This window comes from Ictidomys tridecemlineatus, chromosome 5 (genome assembly GCF_052094955.1).
Source record: "Ictidomys tridecemlineatus isolate mIctTri1 chromosome 5, mIctTri1.hap1, whole genome shotgun sequence".
NCBI lineage: Eukaryota > Metazoa > Chordata > Mammalia > Rodentia > Sciuridae > Ictidomys > Ictidomys tridecemlineatus.
In genome coordinates this window covers 178,089,697-178,107,230 of record NC_135481.1, presented here as the reverse complement: position 1 = coordinate 178,107,230, position 17,534 = coordinate 178,089,697, and the positions used below count along the sequence as shown (strand labels likewise).

Here is a 17,534-nt window from a genome sequence, read left to right as displayed (position 1 = left end):
TTAAAAGTATTTTTTTTTTAATATTTATTTTTTTAGGTGTAGATGGACATAATACAATGCCTTTATTTTTATGTGGTGCTGAGGATTGGACCCGGGTCCCACCCATGCCCGTTGAGTGCTCTAAAGCTGAGCCACAATCCCAGCCCCTATTAAAAGTATTGATGTAAACTTTAGTTTTAATCCTTATTTAATAGCCAGGGGAATTGTATAGTAGAGACATTTTCCTTTTTCCTGGGTTCTGAGAGAGTTAACAGGTTAATCATGTATACTATCCATGTAATTATATATTTTAAAAAAGTTGGCTATAGCCTTTCTTGATTGGCTGGGAGCCACTGAGAGGATTTAGGCTGGGGTGAGATAAGGCTGCATTTCATTGGCATTGCCTGCTTGTGGTTCATTTTCACTTTTGTTAACAAGTAGTAGAACCAGAAATAGCAATTTGCCTTTCTGTGGCAATGGTCATCAGTAACACAGGAAGCTGATAAGTTCTAGAATTTTAGACCTCAGATTTTTAAAATATCTAGACTGAGGGTTTTTAATTTGGAGTCCATTTATAGGCTTAATAGGCCTATAAAATGCTTGAAATAGTATGAAAAATTGTATGTATATGTGCATGTCTGATCTTTTCCAAGAGTCTGTGGTAGTTAATTGTTGCTCAGAGTTTTTGACTTCTGCTAAAGGATTAAGAACTACATTTTAGAGACTTAGTATCACTAAGGCTAATAGAGCATAACTTAAAAATTCTATAGGCTGAGCTGAAATGTGCTAACAGTTTTCTCTTGAGGGTTACAGATGAAATAGCTGGGCATGAAGTTCATAAGCTGAGAAATTCAGAGATAAATTAGCACTGGCTAATTTTTTTTCTCCAAGATAGGTTATATATGTACACTCCAGTCTTTATTTGAGGTTAAAAATATGCTAAAGTCAAGTGGCATGTTATCTGTAGCTTTTTTTCAGATGGTTTGATAAGAAAAAAAATTATGCCTGTGGGTATGTGTAGAGATAAAAGAAATATGGTAAAATGTTAAACAACTGGTAGATCTAGGTATGTTTATTATTTGATACTGGGGTTTAAACTCAGGGGAGTTTTTCCACTGAGCTACATCCCCAGCTCTTTTTCAACTTTTTATTTTGAGATAGGACCTTGCTAAGTTGCTGAGGCTGGCCTTGAACTTGCAATCATCCTGCCTTAGCTTCTGGAGTCATGGGGGTTACAGTCATGCACCACCATACTCAGTGATAGCTTTCATTTAAAAGTACAATCATCCAGATTGTTCGTTGTTGTTGTTGTTGTTACTAGGGATTGAACCCAGGGCGCTTAACTACTGAGCCACATCCCCAGCCTGTACCCCACCCTCCCTTGTTTTTGGAGACAGGACAGGAACTCACCAAGTTGCTTAGGGCCTTAGTAAATTGCTGAGGCTGGCTTGTAACTTATGATCCTCCTGCCTCATCCTCCTGATCCACTTGGATTATAGGTGTATGCCATGCACCCAGCCAAATCTTTTCAACCAAATGTAAAACTGAAATGTGTTTTAATGAAACTTGATTAGAGATGGTAGTGTCATATGTTTATTCCTTGTTTTTCTCCCCTGTTCAACTATCATAAGAATACTATCTATTCCAATTAAAATAGGGCTTGGTGTGTGCGTTTGTGTATTTTGTGGAGTTGGGAATAGAACCCAAAGACTTATACATACTAGGCAAGCATTCTACCACTGTGAGCTATACCTCCAGCCTTCAAAACAGTTTTAATGGGGCAGGGGGAGCTTTATGGAGAAAAATAAAGTATGTTTCAGTTAGTTCCTAACAACCTGACTTCAGGTTGAGAACCTTTCATTTTAGAGTGCCAATTTTAATTACTTTGTTGTATCTCAGCTTATGTAGAGACCTAGAGTTTTCTTTCCATAATTTAAAAGAAAGAAAAGCAAATGAGTAATTGTCAGTATGTGTATTTTGATGCACAAAGATGTACTACTGTCATCAAGACTGAATTAAAGTTTAGATTTTTTTCCTTCATTCTGCGGCAAACAAACAAATAAACAAACAAAGGTATTATGTCCAACTATAATTACAGGAGAGATTAAAAGTAATCTGCAGGGTAGTGACCTAGGTGTGTTACCTTTGTGGTCATTAATCAGTTTGTATGCAGCTTTCCATTATCTATATATTTTTTGTGTGGTGCTGAGGATCAAACCCAGGGCCTCTTGCTGAGCCGTAACCCCAGCCCCTATAATTATTTTCAGTCTCATCATTGTCAACTCTGCTGAATTGTTATAGAAATATTTGTCTTTAGATTTTAAATTGTACTCCCTCATTTATTTTTATATTTCTGATTTTCTTAGGGTTATATGTGCATATATGTGTGTATAATTATAAATTTCCTTAGATTCTAGCCACTTTCCTTTCTCCAGCTGAATGCAATGGAGATTTTTAAAAAAGGTGTTTTGCCTATGCTTGGGAGTCTGATAATTGGACCTCTGAGGCCAGCTATAATGGTGACCGTGGTTATGAGACTGAGGAAGAAAGTAAAGAGGGAGTAGACAACATAGGAACTATTCACCCCTCCTGGAGACTCACATTTCAGAAGATTTTTCTGCTTTAAAGTACTGTCCTTGAGAAGATTGCATTTACAAGTCAGTCCTGCTGGCCCACCATCCCCGTTGCCCAAGGATCTACACATTCTTGGTAACCTCCATCTCTCAGTGCAGCCATGCTGACTGGCTTCCAACCTGGGAATGGGTCTGCAGTCCCACTTGCCTCTCTGTCTGCCCCTAAATGAACTCCTGTTCCTGTTCCTTCCTAGTAGTTGCTTTTGTTGATCTCATCCTCTCCATGTTGTCTTCTTGCAGCAGAATGCTAGAGCTCTTAGTGGGCCTCCTTTCTTCTACACTTTTGCAGCTGTCCTCACTAAGTGCTTGGATTGCTGAGCCAACCCCCTTCTCTGATAAAAGCATATTAGTTTAAATTTTGTCCTTTTAATTAAACAACCCCAGCTGTGCATGGCACCATAAATATTATTGATGATTATTCCCACTATTTAACTTGAACTCTTGCCATAGTGAGAATAGGGAGATGATCAAAGGGATTTTTTTTGCAGGTTTTCCAACTAAGCCTTTACCTAAACCTGGGCAAGAAATATGGGGCTACCTGTATTCCTGAGATATTCTCTTGATTTTCTTTGGAATTGAAATATTCTAAATTTTTAGAAGATTTTTAAAAAATTCTGACACATGGGGCTGGAGTTGTGGCTCAGGGGCAGAGTGCTTGCCCCTTACATGTGAGGGCACTGGGTTTGATCCTCAGCACTGCATAAAAATAAATATACAAAATAAAGATATTGTGCACATGTATAACTAATATATATAATATATATGTCTCACACACACACACACACACACACATGTTCTGACACATACTTGTGAACCTGTTTTCAGCTTGAAGAAAAATTATGCCTGCAGTTAGTTACCTTTCCTATCTTCATCTTCTTATTTTCCACTTTGACATAGCATGCCCAGTAATCATTGACAACCTTGTGGTTGTCATTCCTGCACACAGCCTTAACTTTTACAACTTTTGTAAACATCCCTGAATAATGTATGGTTTTATTTTGCATGGTTTTAACTTTATGTAATTGGTACTATGTACTATATAGTCTATTGTGATATGCTTATTTCATCATTAAATCTTTAACCATTCTCACACAGATAGTTAAGTGCTTGCTCTTCTGAAATACTCTTAATAGGTTACAGCATTAGTTTTACTGTTTAATGATTCTCTGATCAATCATCAGGGCTACCCATCTGTGGTTCAGAGATTTTTTAAATCTATATTCTGACCTGTGTTTACTTATAAGGTTGCCTGTTGTTTTTTCATTCTGGAACACACCCATGAACTTGTTGTGACATGTCAGGAAGGCAAGAGCTTTCCACCCCCATCCCATCTTAACTCACTAGCTGCCCAGCCACATCCAGCTCTCCTCTTTCTCTTCATTGTGACCTTTTCACACCTCCTCTATGGAAGTAAAAAAAAAAAAAAAAGAAATAGGAGAATGAGGAAGAAAACATAAGATACTGAGACATTTGGGATCATTCCACTTGGCTTAAACATAACTGCTTTGCTGATAAAATTTTTTTTGAGTTTTTACACCACTGATGATAACTCTTCAAAATGGCTAAAAACTGGTTTTCCATTCATTCATTCATTCAGCCATTCAACAGATCTTTATTGTTCTCCCCCTGTGCCAGCTCGTAGGCATATATGGTGAGAAAATAACATGGTCCCTACCCTTATGGAACTCATACTCTAGGGAGGGAGCCAGCATTAGTCCGTTACATAAATAAATGAAATAGTTATAACTTTGAAGAATGCTGTGAAAGAATGTGTACCATAGGGTTTTTTTTTGTTTTTTTTTTTTTTTTAATTTTCTCTGAGGAACTGATGATTTAACTGGCTTCTAAAGGCTGTTTGGGAGTTATGTAGGGAAAGAGAAGAGATCCAATGCAAAGACTTAAGGGCAGGAGAAGTGGTGACATGTTCATGGTGCTAGGAGGTAGGGAGAATGTGTATGAAATTAGCCTGGAGAGTGGGGCCAGACCAGGCAGTGTCCTATAGGCCACAGCAAGGACTTCTTGTCTTCATCCTAAAAGCAGTGGGAAGTCATTTGTTTCATGTGTTTTGTCTTTTTTTTCCCCCCTAGTTTAAAAAGCAGAAACTCCTCTTAGAACTGGACCAGTATGCCCCAGATGTGGCTGAACTCATCCGAACCCCTATGGAAATGCGTTATATCCCTCTGAAAGTGGCCCTGTTGTAAGTATTCCCTGATAAATCAGGGCTCAGTGCCAGTGAATGTGAGGAAAATCTGATGAGACTTTCCCATGTAGTTTGTTGTATTTTTGGAGATTTGCAGTCTTAGTCATCAAGTATTTGCTTTAGTTCTATTGCTCAACTGGGGTTCTGGCCAGCAAAAGAGACAGAGCCATTTTGTCTTTGTTGGGACAAAGACTCACACAGGGACATACACAATCAAACCCTTCACAAATGCTTTCTGATGTGGTGCTGATCTGGGCTCCAGCTTACTTGTGACCAGTGTTTCTTAAAGTGGGGGAAAAAGTTCTTTAATTGTGATGTATGAGTTGAATAAAATTCTGGGCTTTATGTGGTTATTGTTTCAAGCAGCTCCTATGTATAATTTTGTCCCCCATTTGTAGTTCAGAAAACTGAAGTAAAATGTCAAGTAAACCTTGTGCTCTACATGTGTAATATGAAATTAATTCATTCTGCCATCATGTATAACAAATTAGAATAAATAAATAATTTTTTAAAATGTCAGGTAAATCCATCCCAGTTGTGTTACTAGTGTGGAAGAGTGGAACTTATTGAGAGGCTTTATGAAAGAATTTTCTAGGAGTATTCAGTGCTGCCAGTAAGTTTAATTCTTTCATCTATTCTTATTTTCCTGAAGTAGGCAAATGTGAATTATCATTCAGTCAACCAATAGTTGTCTTTTTTTTGGGTACTTGTGATTAAACTTAAGGGTGCTTTACCACTGAGCTATATCCCCAGCCCTTTTAATTTGTTATTTGGAGTTAGGATCTTGCTAAGTTGCTGAGGCTGTCCTGGAACTTGTGATCTTTCTGCCTCAATCTCCCAAGTCACAGTGGTGGCACTATGTGTCACTACACCTGGCAACTAATAGTCATTGAATATCAATAATTGCTAGTTTCTAGGAATACACAGTAAACAAAACAGACAAGTTTCTTCATGGAAAAATCATGCCCTTAGAACTCTTCAGAATTAGAAGGGAACATATGAGGAGATTTTACTCAACCCTCTGCTCTGTGTGAATTTCCTGTTTCATATAGGTGTCTTGATAGCTCCTTCTTGAACATCACCTGCTATTCAGAAATGACTTGATTTTCCTCCCACTGAACAATTTTGGAGTTTTCAGGTCACATCTCTATATTTTAGAAATATTGTTGGGAACTCCTTTAGTAGAACCAGAGATTTAGCAACATTATGAGTCCTTATAGACTCTTGTCTTCTGGGGGTAGTTTTATAATAGCAGCAGCCATTTGTTTAAAGGTTGTGTAACAAGCCTATCTGTAGTTGCTGGAAAAACAACAACAATAACAAAAAAAAACCCTAACAATTTCTAGGCCTTTGGCTTTAGAACTGCTAATCTTACAGTACTGGGAGGTATTGGATTTAAGGTCTTTATTTGTGAATAATAATTATAATCTCTCCCCAAGACACTGGTATGTTTCTTCCTGTCTGATAATCAGAATTATGTAACTGGCCTCCCTTTTACTTTGTCTGCCAGGAAAATCAGCCAGATTTGAAGCTGATTATTAAAATGCTTTAGAAGACCATTGGTCTTCTTTTCCTTGCTTTGTTTTCTCCTTTTATTTTTTTTCCTCTGGTCTTGATCATGGCTATTTTTATTTTACTACTATTTTTGTTATCTGTTTTCATTTAGCTGCTGCAAATCCTTTGTATAAGCAGGATAGAAATATATACAAATAATGCATTATGACTGTACAAAATTTCTTAACTCACACGCATTTCGGATTAGTTTCCACAGTCCTTTCCTTCCCACCTCAGGAAAAGAATAAGTGTTTTGGCTCCCTCCCAGTGGAAGGTTAAGATGTCCTATGAAATCAGATGGCAACTGGCTTGTTGAATTCAGTGGGTACTTAATTCTCTCTTTGGAGTCTGCCTCAGTGGGAACTGCTTGACTACTAAGAAGAAAGTAGTAGAAAGAACTTTAGCTTTTAAGGGCTTTGAAGCCAGAGAGACCTAATTTTGAATGTACATACTAACTTGTAAAACCTTGGACAAGTTACACATAACCACGGAATCTCACTTCCTCATTTGCAAAACGGGAGTAATGTTATTGCTTGTTCATAGGATCTCTATAATGATTAAATATAACTGTTTTCCACATTGTACATAGCATAATTTTCTTTTTGCTTATTGACCCCTAACCTCCACTCGATTCTATTTACTTGTGAGAACACATTTCAAAGAAGTTGCCTTCCTTTTAGTGTGCTTTTAGTACACTTCTTAAACTTCCTGGCTGTGGTAGCCAGGACTCCCTGGTCCATTGACCAGGATTACTAATGCTAAATATGTGTGTTCTTCCCCAGCTATCTCTTAAATCCCTACACGATCTTGTCTTGTGTTGCCAAGTCTACCTGCGCCATCAACAACACCCTCATTGCTTTCTTCATTTTGACCACGATAAAAGGTAAGGCCCTAAAGGAGAGTATGTAAAGCTCAGTTCCTGATTTATGCAAAGCAACACTTAATATTTTTTAAAATTACGTATTTAGTAGAAGATTATTATAGAAAATTTATACAAACCAAGAGGAAAAAAATAATTTAGATGTCCTGAAAAATCTACCTGAGAGGCACGCTATAAACATAGTTGTTTAAAAAAAAATTTTAAAGTTGTGGGCTAGGGGTATAGCTCAGTTGGTAGAGTGCTTGCCTTACATGCACAAAGGCCCTGGGTTTGATCCCCAGCACCAAAAAAAAAAAAAAAAAAAAAAAGGTGTATAATGAAAATAGTAGTCTTCTATCATTCTCCTCTCATCCCTCACCCCCCATCTTGTTGAAGCAACTGCTTTCTGATAATATTTACTTTCATATTTCTGAATGAAAACTTATATTGCTATTTCATGTATTTTAAATTTTAGACATTATTGCATTCCTGTTATAGAAAATAATTAGTTCTATTGTACCAAAATCCCTACTTCTCTTTTGCCTGATTTTCCAACTATAGTTATATCACAGTTTTGATTAAATGAGTAGCCAGTTGCTAGAGGTGTAGTTCAGTGGTTGAGTGCCTGCTTAGCATGCACAAGGCCCTGGGTTTGATCCCCAGTGCACGTGCGAACACACACACACAAATCTGTAGTTAGTAACTGGTGTTTTATGATATTATATATCTATGTTTTTTTTTTCACTATTGGGCAAAGTAGCAGCTATGATTACTTTCTCCTTGTTATACAACCTTTTATTTTAACCTAGGATTAATGATTGTCTTTTAGTTCTTGTTCAGTTTCTTGCTTTTTTTTTTTTTTAACCAATCATTGTTTTTTTTCTTCTAAATCTGTCAAGTACCTAGCAGTGTTTTTTTAGAACACTTAAATGCATCAAGCTGTCTGTCAGTTTCATTATTTTTCTGGAGACCTCTCTCACATATCCTCCTAGTCTGGCCTGGTTATTCTCTAGTTCGGGTACAAAGCTTTCATACTGGAATTTCCCTTCATAATTCTGTGTTATATCCTTCTTTTCTGGGTTCACTCCTTCCTTTATTGTTTTGTTCCTCTGTTTTGCTGACTTGCATCCAGTAGTAGTCTAAGAAAATGTGTATGAGACAGATGTTTGGAGTCATTCTGTATCTGAAAAATATATTTTTTCTAGTTTAGCACCAAATTAATAGTTGGGTAGGATAAGAATGTTAGACTGGAATAACTTTTTCTTCAGAATTTAATTTTTAAGTTTAATTTCTTTTTTCTTTTCTTTTTTTTTAAGAGAGAGTGAGAGAGGAGAGAGGAGAGAGAGAGAGAGAGAATTTTTTTAATATTTATTTTTTAGTTCTCAGCGGACACAACATCTTTGTTGGTATGTGGTGCTGAGGATCGAACCCGGGCCCCACGCATGCCAGGCGAGCGCGCTACCGCTTGAGCCACATCCCCAGCCCTTCTTTTCTTTTTTTTAACCCCTATCTAGTACTAGGGATCTAACCTAGGGCTTCACACATGCTAGGCAAGTGCTGTATCACTATGCTACATCCCATCCCTTCCTTTAGAATTTTGAAGACATTGATTTACTATCTTCTAGAATCTTGATTGCTATTGGGCATTTTGATGGTATTACATATGGTCCAATTTTTCTTTCTGAAAGATTTAGAATATTCTTTTTAATTATGGTGTTTTGAAATTTCAAGATATTGTATCTTTTTTAAAAAAATTTTTATTTATTTTTTTAGTTTTCAGCAGACACAACATCTTTCTTTGTATGTGGTGCTGAGGATTGAACCCGGGACACACACATGCCAGGCAAGAGCACTACTGCTTGAGCCACATCCCCAGCCCCAAGAAGATGTTGTATCTTAATGTGGGTCTGTTTTCTTTCATTATGCCTGCGTATTTGGTTGGCCCTTTCAGTATGGAAACTAGTGTTTTTTAGTTCTATAAAGTCTTCCTGTGCCTTTTTTTTTTTTTTAGTGGTGCCTTGAATTGAACCCAGGGCCTTGTGCATGTGAGGCAAGCACTTTACCAAATGAGCTATATCCCCAGCTGTACACTTTCTGTACACGTTCACTTCCTGTGCTATTTTTAAATTCTTCCCACTCTGTTTTCTCTGTCTTTTTTGTTTTGAACATCTGTGGGATGTTGGACTTTGTTGCTTGATCAAATATTCATAATTTATTAATTTTTTCCACATTCTTTTTTCTGGAATATTTTCTTGTTTTTATCTTTCTACTCTTTTGTTGAATTTTTATTTTTGGGGGGTGGGTACTGGGAATTGAACTCAGGGGCACTCGACCACTAAGCCACATCTTTAGCCCTATTTTGTATTTTATTTAGAGACAAGGTCTCACTGAGTTGTTTAGTGCCTCGCTTTTGCTGAGGCTGGCTTTGAACTTGCAATCCTCCTGCCTCAGCCTCCCGAGCTGCTGGGATTACAGGCGTGCACCACTGTGTGTTCTTCTGCTGAATTATTATTTTTTTCCCATTAGTCAGTTATTCATCCTTTCCACCAGCTTCTCCTGCCAGGTTATCATGGCTAAGTAAATGTGAGGCTAGGCCAGCACAGGCAAGGCTACTTCCTCAGATATCTCTTCCATGAGGGTGGGTGCCTGGCCCCTCTACTCTAGGCTCAGCTGAGGGGAAATGGAGTAGGCTGAGCCCTTCTGTTGAATTTTAATGTTATTTATTACACTTTTAAGTTTTTCTTGGTCTCTAGTTGTTTCTTTGAAACATCCTATATTTACTTTATCATTATAATATCTTCTTATCTCTCTGAGTATTATATATTATCTGAGTGTATTTTTTAAGTTTTTGAGAATAGTTTTTCTTTCTTTCTCATGGGAGGATTTTTTCTTATGCCCAGGGATTTGGCTGCTTATATTTAAGAGTGAAGTAGTGACTTTTTGACTAGAGACTGTGCTTGGGCAGGGATTGTTAGATCGTTCTCACTATATGGAGTCAGGCAGTGGGTTGACTTTGTTGTTTTATTGTTGGAGGCATCCTTTAAAGTTGTTGTCAATGGGTTTTATTTTCTCTGAAACTATCCATTTTTTTCAGAGACTTCCTCAAGTTTCCTGCCTGAGGGTAGCAGAGTTGGGGTTGGGGTAGTGTAGAAGGTACATGTGACTGGCTGCTGAACCTAAGAGAGCAGAAACAAGGAGGGTGATTGATTTGAGTCTGTACACTTTCATGTAATCTTGCTTTTTTTTTTCAGCTCATACTTCTCAGTCCTTTACTGTACTGTGTGTGGTATCCCATAGACCTTCACTTTTTAAATTTCTCTGTAACTGTGGCAGGTGGAATATGAAGAGTGGTGAGATATGTGAGAGTAATCACCTGGCTGCACACCTTAGTATGAGACCTATCATTTTTACTACTCAGTGCCCAAACATTAAGCATAATTTTCCCCCCTTTTTTCCTTTTGTTTTATTTTTGGTGGTGCAAATTGAACCCACAGCCTTGATCCTGCTAAGCACACACTCTGAGCTACATTCCCCAGCCTTGATTTCCATCTGTGTACTTTTTTCCCACCTTTCATAATACCTGATACATTCAAGTGCTGAATGTCTTAGAAATTAAGTGGGGTGGGACTGAAGTTGCATCTCAGTGGTAGAGTACTTGCCTTGCACGTGTGAGGCCCTGGGTTCGATCTCTAACACCACATAAAAATAAATAAATAAATAAACAGGCAAACAAATAAATAAAGATTAAAAAAATTATATGGAGTAAATTGGCCTTATTTTAATGTGCTGCAGTTTCTTCCATATTACTAAGTTCTTTTTCTCTCTTTCCCCTGCTTTATATTTTCTACTGCTGTATTAAAATGTTTTTGGTATAATCTCTTCTGTTCATTGTGGTTTACTGCTAGTTTTATTCCTTTATTGTCATTCAATGACAATATTTATTGTCATTTATTCCTTTATTGTCATTCAATGGTGGGGAGAGAGGTGATCAATCTACCATTTTAAATGGAAGTCCCTCCATTATCATAATTTGGGATATATTTCCAGAATTCTGTCTCCCCGCACCCCATTTTCTTCCAGACTTATAAATTTTCTATCAGTTAGCTTATGCCACAAAAATTCTATTTAATAAACCACTTCAAAAACCAAAGGCTTAAAACAGCAACAAGTATTTACTTAACTCATACCTATAAATCAGCTGTGGATCAGCTGATCTAGGTTGGATGTTGCTAGTCAATTGGCCAGTGTCATTGGAGCCCATTCGTGCATCAGTCACTGGCTGTTGTCTAATCTAGACTGGGCTCTGCTCCATATCTCTGTCATCTTCCTGGACCAGGCGTCTAACTTAAGCATGTTCTTCTTGCAGTGATGGCAGAGGTACAATAGTGAGCAAGCCCAATCAGGCATGTGCTTTTTGTTTCTGGTTGTATCACACGAGCTAATATCCAATTTAGCAAAACATAAGCCGAGTCCAGGGAAGATTTCTATCTTGTCCACAGCAGAAAGGCCTACAATGTACATGGGAGGGAGGCGGAGAATTGGGGCCAGTAATATAGTCTGCCGTATATGATCAATAAATATCTAGTCTGTCATTTTAATGTCTTCATGCTATTCCATTGCAGTGGATAAATGAATAGAAATTCTTTAATCATTTTCATTCATGAAATACTTAGATGATTTTCTAGTTTTCAGCTATTTACATAATACTACAATTAACTTTCTAACATACAATAATTTTAATGTCTACTCTCAGTTATTTTCTTACAATAAAGTCTAGAAATAGAATTATTTTGCTACTAAATGTGTACTTTCTTTAGGATTTTTGGAATTCATCCTTAAATTTATACTCCTATAAGAAGATTGTAGAAGTTCTTATTTCTGTTCACTGTTGCTAATTAGTTTGCTAACTCAGGAAATAGAGTCAAAGTTGTACATAGAACCTTTTACTTAAATATGTTACTTAAGAATGACTTACGTCTTCATAAGACATTATTTCTCCTGGATTGGTTATGGGTGGTCTTTCTATAGGTCCTTTAGTGTAACTTATCAGGTTACTTAAAATGATTAGATATTACATTATATGAATTATCTTATTCTTAAGGTTATGGTCATTATTTCAAAAACAACTCTGAAGTAGTGAAATTGCTTGGCTATCAGAGTATTCCCCATCTCCAGAGTGTCAAGTCAGACACACTGTTCGTCAAGGTGCTTGGCATTGTTAAAATAAGAATATAAGGCTGGGGTTGTGGCTCAGTGGTAGAGTGCTTGCTTAGTATATGTGAGGCACTGGGTTCTATCCTCAGCACCACATAAAAATAAATCAATAAAATAAAGGTATTGTGTCCATCTTCACCTAAAAAGAGTATTTTTAAAAAATAGGAATATATGCCACAGTGTGGCAGAAGGTACTGAGGATTTACCTTTGGAAATGTCATTTTTAGATTTTTGTTTGTTTTGGTGGGCAAAATTGTTGCTGGGGTTGAACCCAAGGCTTTGTGCATGCTAGGTAAGCACTCTACCAACTGAACTACATCCCCAGTTTCTTTCCCCCCATACACCTTTTTCAAAGACAGAGGTCTCACTGTGTTGCTCAGGCTGTCCTTTATCTCCTGCCTCAGCATCCAAAGTAGCTGGTAGTGGGTATATGCCATCATAACTGGCATTGGAAATGTCACTTCTTTTTTTTTTTATTTCATTTTCAACATTTTTTTTTTTAGTTGTTGATAGATCTTTATTTTATTTATTTATATGCGGAGTTGAGAATCAAACCCAGTGCCTTACACATGCCAGCCAAGTGTGCTACTGCTGAGCCACAGCCCCATCCCCTTGGAAATATCACTTCTAATTTTTTTTTTTTTTTTTTTGGTACCAGGGGTTGAGCCTAGGGGTGCTTAACTACTGAGCCACATCCCCAGCTCTTTTTATTTTTAAATTTTGAGACAGGGTCTTGCTGAGTTGCTCAGGGACTCACTCAGTTGCTGAGGCTGGCTTTGAACTTGTGATCCTACTGCCTCAGCCTCCTGATATGCTAGGATTACAGGCATGCACTACTGCACCCATCATAAATGTCACTTTCATAGAACTGAGTGCAAAAATAAACTGAAGCGGGGCTGGGGTTGTGGTTTAGTGGTAGAGTGCTCGCTAGCATGTGTGAGGCCCTGGGTTCGATCCTCAGCACCACATAAAACATAAATAAATAAAATAAAGGATATTAAAAATAATTTTAAAAAAATAAAATAAACTGAAGATATGCCCTCTGAGAGTACACATAATAGGAGTCTTACACAAAAGTGTGAAGAGTGCCATTTAAAAAAAGTTTTTTTTTTTTTAATTGCCTTTTGATAGGCTTTATTTTTGAGGGGAAAATATATAAATAAATTCACATGAATCTCTTTAAAAGTCACATTGTTTTTCATTCCATAGAGCAATTTTTTTAAATTTAAAAATTTATTTTTTAGAAGTAGTTGGACACAATACCTTAATTTTGTTTATTTTTATGTGTTGCTGAAGTTCGAACCCAGGGTCTTGGATGTGCTAGTCAAGCCCTCTACCCCTGAACCATAATCCCAGCTCCCGAAAAGAACAATTTTTTAAAAAAAAATTTATTATGTGACTCTAGATTTTGGTTGAATGAATTCATAGACATTTTTACATAATATTGTACATACAGTTTCGTTTTACTTTTTAACATTTATTTTGTATGAATAATGTTTTTGACATTGGATGACATGTATTTTCATTTTCTTTAAATTTAGTTTTTTTTTTCCAAAATAAGTAGTTCAAGTACTTAGTAAAATAAAAGAAATTAAATATATCAAGTGAAAAGTAATAGTCTCCTTACTGTGCCTTACTTCTACCTGAGATGGTGGCTCCATTTCTCATGCACATTTGTCCTAGAGTCCCAGCTCTTTCCTTTTGCTGAACATTTGTTTTCCATTGTTGACTACTATAAATAGAGACTATCACAAACAACGTTCCTAATCTGTTAAAATATTTGAAGAGTTCTATTTTAGCTGGAACTCTGAACTACTCTGGCCTTTTGAGTTTATTAATAATTCCTACTAACAGTATATATAGTAAAACTATTTCATTTACAAATTCTACAAATCAGATTTCTGAATAAAATTAACAGAGGAATAGTTCACTATATTAAAAAGAAAACAATTGGGAAGATTCACAAGAGAAGGAATATAAAAATAACTGAAAAGAATCCTGAAAAATTTTTTAACTTCATAGAAAAGTAATAGAGAAAAGCAAATTGAAATATATATGACTTTTTTTTTTTCTTGTGGTGCTGAGGATTGAACCCAGAGCCTCACACATGCTAATCAAGCTCAGCCTGAACTATGCCCCTCACCTACAGGTGACTCTAAAAAAAATTTTATTTTATTTTTTTTAAATGATATACTGTAATTATTTTTTAATATCTTTATGTTTATTTATTTATTTTTATGTGGTGCTGAGGATCAAACCCAGGGCCTCACATGTGCTAAACAAGCGCTAAGCCACAATCCCAGCCCCAAAATTTTATTTTTGACCTTTGAAATTGGTAGAGATTTTAGAAGATAATTCTATCAACTGGCAAAGGTTCTATCAAATAGGCATTCTCCCACTTGGTACATTGACTGATATATTTGTATAACCCTCTTTGGAAGCAGTTTGGCAGTAATCTTAAAATGCTTGTACTTTTGATTTGTTATTTCTACTTTTAAGAACCTATCCTACATTAATCCAGAAATATGTGTAAAACTTTATGGTACAAAGTCATTAGTTGACAATTATTTATGATTGAAAAAAACTATAAAGTACTTCAAAATAGAGGAATTCCTGTTTAAGTAAAATATAGTTGTTTTATCCATGTAATGGGTACATAATTTAATATAATTAATTAATTTTTTGGTGCTAGAGATCAATCCCAGGACCTCACACATGGTAGCCAAACACTTTACCACCAAGCCACTTCTCCAGCTCAGTGAATATTTTCAAATAATTGTAAATTGGTTGAGACAGGAGAATCACAATTTCAAGGCCAGCCTGAGCAACTTAGACCTTGTCTCAGAAGAGAATTTAGCTAGGCTGGTGGTTCATGCCTGTAATCCCAGTGACCCAGGAAGCAAAGATTGAAGGGTAGAGGCTGAGATTGTGGCTCAGTGGTAGAGTGCTTGCCTTGTATGAGATACTGTGTTCAATCCTGGGAACCACATAAAAATAAACAAATAAAATAAATGTATTTAAAAAAAAAAAGATTGAAGGCTGGGGTTGTAGCTCAGCGGTAGAGCACTCGCCTAGTATGTGTGAGGCCCTGAGTTTGATCCTCAGCACTACATAAAAATATATAAATAAAATAAAGATATTGTGGCTAACTATAACTTAAAAAAAAAAGGTTGAAGGATAGCAAGTTTAAAGCCTACTTAGCAACTTAGGGAGACTCTGTCTCAAAATAAAAAAAGATTGGTATTATAACTCAGTAGTAAAACACTCCAGGTTCAATCCCTAGTATCTTAACAATAAACTAATAAATAAAATTTAAAGGCTGACACAATGACACACACCTATAATCTCAGCTACTTGGGAGGCTAAGGCAGAAAGATAATAAGTTCAAGGCCAGCCTCAACAACTAAATGAAACCCTGTCTCAAAAATTAAAAGGGTTGAGGATATAATGGAGTGGTGAAGGGCCTCAGTTTCAATCCCCAGTACCATAAAAGAAAAAAAAAAAAATAGGACTTGGAGTGTAGTGGTAGAGTATTTACTTAGCATGCATGAGGCTCTGGATTCAATCCCAGTACTACCAAAAAAATTTTGTGAAAATACATTTGTAGTTTAAGCAGAATACAGAGTCATATATTGTAATTAACTTCAACTATATTAAAATGATAATAAAAATACAAAATAGTCCCCAAAAAGATAATACTTGTCTTTTTTAAAAATATATTTTTAGTTGTCAATGGACCTTTATTTAATGAATGTATTTATATGTGGTGTTGAGAATCAAATCTAAAGAGGTTCTGGGTTAGGACTTGCTTGTTAAGAAAACAGAAGGATCAGGATGTTCTATCAGAAGGCAGACAGGTGATAAGAACTCAGGCTGCTCTTATGTTAGACTGATCTGGTAGCTAATTGTAGCTCCATGCTAGGTGAGCACTTTACCACTGAGCCACAATCCCCAGCTCCAATACTTGTCTTTGTAAAGTAAGTTTTTAGTGGCTTTTTCATTACTATTTTATTCCAAAGTTTCTTAAGTGAACACATAATTAAAAATAAGTTAAATTTACTTGAGTGATAAGAAGATAGGAACAGTAGAAGTCCCTAGACTTCCATGAAGTAGGTGCTACACAGAAGGGAATGACCTTATTTGCTATGTCCTCTTGAATTTTACCTACTCTTCCTTGACTTACTTTGTAGTAGCCCAGGATCACCTGGGACACACAGAGAAATGAAGTCCAAGCCAAGCTTAGGCCATTGTAATATGATGTCCTTATCAGAGTGTTGGCAGGGAAACATAGGTCTGTGGGAAGGGCTGATGTTAGTTTTAGTGGAGCAGCTTGGATTTCACTTTGAAGACTGTTGCTTTGGTCAGAAAGTATTCTGCCTTTCTGTGAGCTAATTAAAATACTCCATTCCTGTGCAGAAGTCTTCATTCAGCTTTAAAAAGGAAAATAGATCTTAATGGGTGCTCTTGCTTGTTCACCATTGGTGTTTTTCAACAATGAGATATTCCAGACTAGAAATTCTTAGTTTGCCACCTGAAGATCCTTTCATCTTCACTTATTCCACCAAAAGAGGTTCTGGGTTAGGACTTGCTTGTTAAGAAAACAGAAGGATCAGGATGTACTATCAGAAGGCAGACAGGTGATTAAGAACTCAGACTGCTCTTATGTTAGACTGATCTGATAGCTAATTGTAGCTCCACTAATTCCAAGGCTATAACACCTTGGGCAAGTCACTTTACAGTTGTGGTCCTCAGTTTCCTTATGTGTACCATGGGGATTGAAATAGCCTCTATCAACTGAGTGAATGTAAAGAATGATTCAGTCACCAGTACCACCCATCCACCCACACAAAATCAATGAGATGGTGCATGCTTTGCAGGTAGTGGCAATAGTTGGTAATATTGTCACTTTCTAAAGTCTCTTTGAGATCTATAAAGGATCTCAGGAAAGATAAGGAAGAAAATTAGAAGGAGAGCTTCTCTTGTTAGAGCCCAATCTTGATGATCCTGAAGCGTGTCGATCCTATCACTTCCATTTGGGATTCTTGTAGAGGAAAACCCTGCAGTGGAGTCCTAGAAGGCTCAAGGACCCAAAAGA

At 36.6% G+C, this 17,534-nt stretch overlaps 1 protein-coding gene and 1 non-coding gene across 2 annotated transcripts in view; one reads left to right on the top strand and one right to left on the bottom strand.

Annotated features, from left to right (window-relative positions):
• The window catches only part of Pigu (phosphatidylinositol glycan anchor biosynthesis class U), a 91,137-nt gene that overhangs the window by 17,917 nt on the left and 55,686 nt on the right, over positions 1 to 17,534 (top strand). The window contains exons 5-6 of the mRNA XM_005329909.3: positions 4,700 to 4,809; positions 7,149 to 7,249. Of these exons, the coding sequence (XP_005329966.2) occupies positions 4,700 to 4,809; positions 7,149 to 7,249 (211 nt within the window). The remainder of the gene's footprint in view (positions 1 to 4,699; positions 4,810 to 7,148; positions 7,250 to 17,534) is intronic.
• LOC120887075 (small Cajal body-specific RNA 21) lies at positions 9,805 to 9,923 on the bottom strand. The gene has a single exon (XR_005730243.1).